The sequence below is a fragment of the Myotis brandtii genome, unplaced genomic scaffold (genome assembly GCF_000412655.1).
Source record: "Myotis brandtii unplaced genomic scaffold, ASM41265v1 scaffold250, whole genome shotgun sequence".
NCBI classification, from domain to species: Eukaryota; Metazoa; Chordata; class Mammalia; order Chiroptera; family Vespertilionidae; genus Myotis; species Myotis brandtii.
The window spans coordinates 143,935-150,305 of record NW_005359478.1 but is presented as its reverse complement, the minus strand read 5'-3'; the positions used below and the strand labels follow the sequence as shown (position 1 = coordinate 150,305).

Here is a 6,371-nt window from a genome sequence, read left to right as displayed (position 1 = left end):
AGACATTGATTTGTTATTCCACTTATTTATGCATTCATTGGCTGATTCCTGTATGTGCCCTGACCGGGGATCAAACCAGCAACCTTGGCATATCAGGACATAGCTACAACCAACTGAGCTACCCAGCCAGGGCCTTCAATTTCTTAATGATGTCCTTTTAAGAGGGCAAATTTTAAATTTGATGAGGGCAAATTTATCAATTTCTTTTATAAATCATGGTTTTAGTGTCATATAAGAATCTTGTCCAACTCAAGATCCAAAGATTTTCTACTTTCTTCGAAAAATTCTTTAAGAGTCTAAGTTTTGTGTGTGTGTTTTTTGCATATGGATATCCAACTGATCCATTACCATTTGTTTAAAGATTTCTTTTCCTCATTGAATTCTCTTAGCATCTTTGTTGAAAATTAGTTGACCATGTGAGAATAGACTCTATTTTGGTCTACTGATCTATGTACCTATCCTTATACTAATACCACACTGTCTTGATAACAATGGCTTTATAATAGTTGTTAAATCAGGTAGTGTAAATCCTTTGACTTTGTTCTTCTTTTTTAAAACCGCTTTTTCACCAACCTCTTCACACAGCCATAGCCAGAACTGCTTCCTAGCCACTATAGTTTTGAATGTTTATATAATGACTTACTTCTCAACTGAGGCATAGTTACCTGGCATGCTGAATGATAAATCTAAATAAAATCATAATAACTCGTGGGTTACTATTCATCTACGTGATTAGATGAGTTACCAAAAGGTGGCCATAGCATAGCTAATTAAAATTAGTACTTTTGCCCCAATATCTGCATTAGCATCATTAACAAAAATGTATATAGCTGGACCTGCTGCTCCCACCTGGCTTCAGAAGCCATATTTCTCTAGACCGAATGATAACTGTGATAAGAAGCTGAGAATAAATTTAGCTGACAGAATAAAGTTAGCTCTGAGCTAGGGGCTGATATGTTTGGCTATCTCTGGAATTATATCACTGAGTAATCTCAACAAAGCCCAGGGAAAACAAGAGGCCAACTATCAGTGGTGTAACAGCTCTAGCTCCTCACCTGTGGTTGGTAGCCAACAGTAGCCACACAGCGGTGATCCACAAAAGTGAAGATTCCCTCAATGTTGTGTCGAGAGATAAACTCTGTTGGCTGACAAACATTACTCATGTCTGTACAGTTGGGAGAACTAGTTACCTGAAAGTAAAAAGACAAAGTGAGATAAAATAGCACAATTTCTCTACAGATATATTTCCTACCACCTCACGGTCATTTAAATAGACATGAAGCACCAAGTTTTAGGAATTCAAAACTTTCACACCTCATCCAGGAAGGAAAAAATGATAATCACAATCAGAGAGGACATTAGCCCTACTCTCACACACACACACACACACACACACACACACATATATATACTCTTTAACAACTTTGTAAAGAAAAAGAAAAATTCATTCAACCCAAAACCCTCTTACCTTCATTTAGCTAACCTGTGTTCATTATTCAGACTGGGAAATTATAGTCCCAAATATCCAAGAAACTTATCTATTTTTATGAGAAGAATCAAAATAATTTCACTTCTCTCTTGTTAGTCACGCAATAATAAAATTTTTAAAATCTTTTTTTTTAATACAGGCAAAAGAAATTAGTTGAAAATAGAAAATTCAGCATTATAAAGCTGAATATATGAAAAATAAGGGGAAAAGCTCTCCCTTTCTCTCTCATCCTCTTCAGCTTCCGTTAAATCCAAGAGGAGCAATGTTAACTATGAATGCCATATTTCTACAAATACGTAGAATTTTATGGGAACTGTTCATTTGTATTCAGAGAGTAAAAGAAAAATAACATGAACAAGTCCTGAAAGAGATTTCTTCTCACTGAAAAGGGATAATATAGATATGGAAAATTCATACTTGCCTGCAGTCTGCCAATGGCCACTAGGCAAAACTTGCTTCCCTGGCCAGCCTCTGGGTCATCATCTGGGAGGGAGACACCTTTAGGAAGGAAGTTAAAAGATTTAATAGGGATCTCAAACTCAACTGCCTTCAAAGTCAGATAGGTAAAGATTTACAATTCATGTAGGTGTAAAACAATAGAGTGCCAAAAGATAAGATAAAGGTACTCATAAATACAGAAAAGAAACTGATGGCTGGGATGGAGGGATAAGCAAAAAAGGTGAAGGGGATTAAGAGGTACAAATTCCACCCAGCTGGTGTGACTCAAGGGTTGAGCGTCAACCCATGAACCAAGAGGACACTAGTTGATTCCCAGTCAGGGCACATGACTGGGTTTTGGGCTTGATCCCCAGTAGGGGACGTGGAGGAGACAGCCAAGTGATGTTCCTCTCATTGATGTTTCTATCTATCTATTTATCTATCTACCTATCCCTCTCCCTTCCTCTCTAAAATAATCAATAAAAACATTTAAAAAATAGTAATTTTTTAAAAAGAGATGCAAATTCCCAGTTATAAAATAAATGTCACGGAGATATACAGCACAGGGAATATAATATAGTCAATAATATCGCAATAACTTTGTACAGTGACAAATGATTACTAGACCTATCAGGGTGATCACTTCATAAAGTATATAAACATCACATCTTTGGGTTGTAAACTGAAACTAACATAATATTGTATGTCAACTATAATTTTTTTAAAAATTTAAAAACTTCACCCTAACTGGTTTGGCTCAATGGATGGAGCGTCGGCCTGCAGACTGGGGGGTCCCGGGTTCGATTCCGGTCAAGGGCATGTACCTTGATTATGGGCACATCCCCAGTGGGGAGTGTGCAGGAGACAGCTGATCGATGTTTCTCTCTCATCGATGTTTCTAACTCTCTATCCCTCTCCCTTCCTCTCTGTAAAAAATCAATAAAAATATATTTAAAAAAATAAATAAATAAAAATAAAAATTTAAAAACTTCAAAGGAAAAAGGTGCTTAATTTAAAAATACATTTTTGAAAAGGTGCTTGGAATAAAAAAAAGAAAGAAAAAAAGAATAAAGGGCCCTAGCCAGGTGGCTTGGTTGGAGCATCATCCCATAGACCAAAAGGTTTCTCCCTTACATTGATGTTTCTCTCTCGCTCTCTCTCCCTCCCTCCCTTCCTCTCTCTCTGAAAATCAATTTTAAAAAAATAACATATCCTCAGGTGAGGATTTAAAAAAAAAGAATAAAGGCAAACAATTATGTAGAATTTACCATCTATGCCAGGTACTGTTTTAAGTATATATATGTATGTATCTCTAATAATAAAAGCATAATATGCTAATTAGACTGGACAGCTGAACGACCTTCCAGACAAAGCTGCGGCTGCGAGGGCCGAGCCCTGTGCACGAATTTCGTGCATCGGGCCTCTAAAATACAGATGAGAAAACTGAGGTATGTTTTTTTTTTACAAAGGTCAAACAATTTACTCAAGGTTATACTGCTAGTAAATGCCAGAGTCAAACCCAGGTTTTTCCAAATCTAAAGTTTAATCTCTTACCAAAATATACTACCTTGCTTCTTTTAGTTTCTGTCTCCCTACAACATCCACTTCCAAATTATACTCATCCAGCAAGGAAGTAATAAAGTTGCTAAGATATGGAAATTCTGAAAAGCTAGTTTAAAAGGCTGGTCTCTATATCCCAACCACCTTTCTCACATTCCCTGTTTGACATCAAGTTCTAGTAAAACTAATCTGCTCACATCCTGATTTAAAGCCTTGACAAAAACTACTCTTTTTATAAGTCAATACAATCAAGCCACTTCCCTTCTCCCTCAAAATCTTGCTCCTACTTCATTCATTCATTCATTTCCTCGCCTGAAGATATGTTTTTATTGATTTTAGAGAGAGAGAGATGGGGAGTGGGGGAGAGAAACATCAATCGGCTGCCTCCTGTACATGCCCTGACTGGGGAGCAAACCTGCAACCCAGTTATGTGCCCAGTTAAGAAATCAAATCTGACATTTTTTCATGTATGAAATGATGCTCCAACTAATTGAGCCACCCAGGGAAAAATCTTGCTCCTAATTTAGAAAGCTTTCCCAAATTAACTGTATTCAAGGCCAATTTATTTTTAAACACAAATACTTAGAACTTAGGTATTCAGTATCATTATTATGAATTTGCACATTTAAAAACTACATTCTGTGAGAGAGCCAACACTGAGTCATTTTCAAGTCTATGTAATCATCTCATCAATTGGAATATAAATCCTTAAGGGGGGAAGGGAAAGAGACTACTTTTCTTTCCTATTTTCTTAGTTTATACCAAAGTACATTTCATACCCGAGGGATATGGTAAATATTAGCTAACTTTCTTGGACTCTGAGGAACCTGCTGCATGAAGAGAGAAGCCACTATCCAACTTTCCTACCTGCTGGGGGCCAGGCCTTGATGTAGCCTGTGCAGTGGACCACCACGAAGTGAGGTTCCCCATCCTTTACAGAGCCAAGTCCATTCCTGGAAGAATTAGAGATGTGAGGAGAAAACTCTACCCAGTAACACTGAAAAGATAACAGTGATTTAGAACCTTTAACTTTAGACTCTTAAATGTTTAGAAAACAGGATAACTGTATTTGGATCTCTCCCTCCCCAAAGTGACCATCATATTGCTGCTGACCCTTGCCAAAGTCAAGCAACTTAAAGGTACTATAGCAGAAAAAAGTAGATAAAGTGGCAGGGCAACTTCCTTAAACACGATAATCAAAAGCTTTAAAAATTTAGGGAAACACTGCCAGAAAGTGAGGGATCAGGATGAGGGCTGCTGAAGGAAGTACTACAGTAAGATAGTTGAAGTGATGACTCTACAGGTACTGGGCCATCCCTTTGGTTTTAACTGCTTAGAATCTCACCTGCATCTGTTCCTCACAATGCTCAGTCTATTCATGGAAACTGGGTCCACAGAGCTACTGCCACACCTATTTAAAAGAACATATAAATTAAAAGCAATTAGCTGCACTATCAAAGACTTTTTCATCTATTAACAGCCAGATAATAGGTTCTGGATACAACCAGACACAGAAAACTGAACAATGCTCCTAACAAGGAAGTGTGAAGAAGTCAGGTATATTTCCAAAACTTGTAACAGTCCTAGAATTTGAAGTCGAAATTTTCTGCATGTTTTTCAAATGCAGAAATTCTCTACATCAGTGGTCAGTATACTATCTCGGTAAAGGACCATATAGTACATTGGTTCTCAACCTTCCTAATGCCACAACCCTTTAATACAGTTCCTCATGTTGTGGTGACCCTCAACCATAAAATTATTTTCGTTGCTACTTCATAACTGTAGTTTTGCTACTGTTATGAGTCGTAATGTAAATATCTGATATGCAGGATGTATTTTCATTGTTACAAATTGAACATAATTAAAGCATTGTGATTAATCACAAAAACAATATGTAATTATATATGTGTTTTCTGATGGTCTTAGACGACCCCTGTGAAAGGGTCGTTCGACCCCCAAAGGGGTCGCGACCCACAGGTTGAGAACCGCTGACATAGTAGATATTTTCAGCTTTGTGGGCCATACAATCTGTTGCAACTAGTCAACTCTGCCATTATAGCATGAAAGCAACCACAGACATGTAAACAAGCGGGCATGGCGTTGTTCCAATAAAGGTTTATTTACAAATAAAGAGTTGTGGAGCCTGGCCAGCATGGCTCAGTGGTTGAGCATCAATCTGTGAACCAGGAGGTCATGGTTCATTTCCCAGTCAGGTCACATGCCCAGGTTGCAGGCTTGATCCTCAGTAGGGGGCGTGCAGGAGGCAGCCAATCAATGATTCTCATCATTGATGTTTCTCTCTCTCTTCTTCTTCTTCCTTCCTCTCTGAAATAAATAAAAATTAAAAAAAAAAAAAAAGTTGTGGGCCCTAGCCAGTCTGCTCAATGGATAGAGCATTGGCCTGTGGACCAAAGGGTTCTGGGTTCAATTCCAGTCAAGGGCACGTGCAGGAGGCAACCAATTGATGTGCTTCTCTCACATCGATGTTTCTCTCTGTCTTTCCCTCTCTCTTCCACTCTCTCTAAAAAGAAATCAATGGAAAAATATCCTTGGGTGAGGATTAACAAAACAAAACAAAAAAACAGTTGTGGTTTGCTGACTCTATACCACAACCTTATCTGTTTGCTGCATTTCCTTATTATTTATCTTGCTCCTGCCTATGTCTTTCCACAAGCCATGTCCACATATTGGAACACTCTTTCCCATCCTCTCTACTTTCCTTCTCTTATCCTATCTAATAAAAGAGAAACATGGTAATTAGCCGTACATCCCCTTCCCTTCCCATTGGCTAATCAGGGTGATATGCAAATTAACTGCCAGCCAAGATGGCGGCCGGCAGCCATGCACTGAAGCGAACAGGGAGGCTTGCTTGCTCCAGTGACTG

The 6,371-nt window shown here is 38.2% G+C and overlaps 1 protein-coding gene across 6 annotated transcripts in view; it reads right to left on the bottom strand.

The window, feature by feature from the left end:
- The window catches only part of ARNT (aryl hydrocarbon receptor nuclear translocator), a 42,959-nt gene that overhangs the window by 14,103 nt on the left and 22,485 nt on the right, over positions 1 to 6,371 (bottom strand). For all 6 annotated transcript variants that reach the window (XM_014540670.1, XM_014540671.1, XM_014540672.1 and 3 more), the window contains 4 exons: positions 4,833 to 4,898; positions 4,355 to 4,440; positions 1,911 to 1,987; positions 1,056 to 1,190 (listed from right to left, as the gene is read on the bottom strand). In XM_014540670.1, coding sequence (XP_014396156.1) covers positions 1,056 to 1,190; positions 1,911 to 1,987; positions 4,355 to 4,440; positions 4,833 to 4,898 — 364 coding nt within the window. The remainder of the gene's footprint in view (positions 1 to 1,055; positions 1,191 to 1,910; positions 1,988 to 4,354; positions 4,441 to 4,832; positions 4,899 to 6,371) is intronic.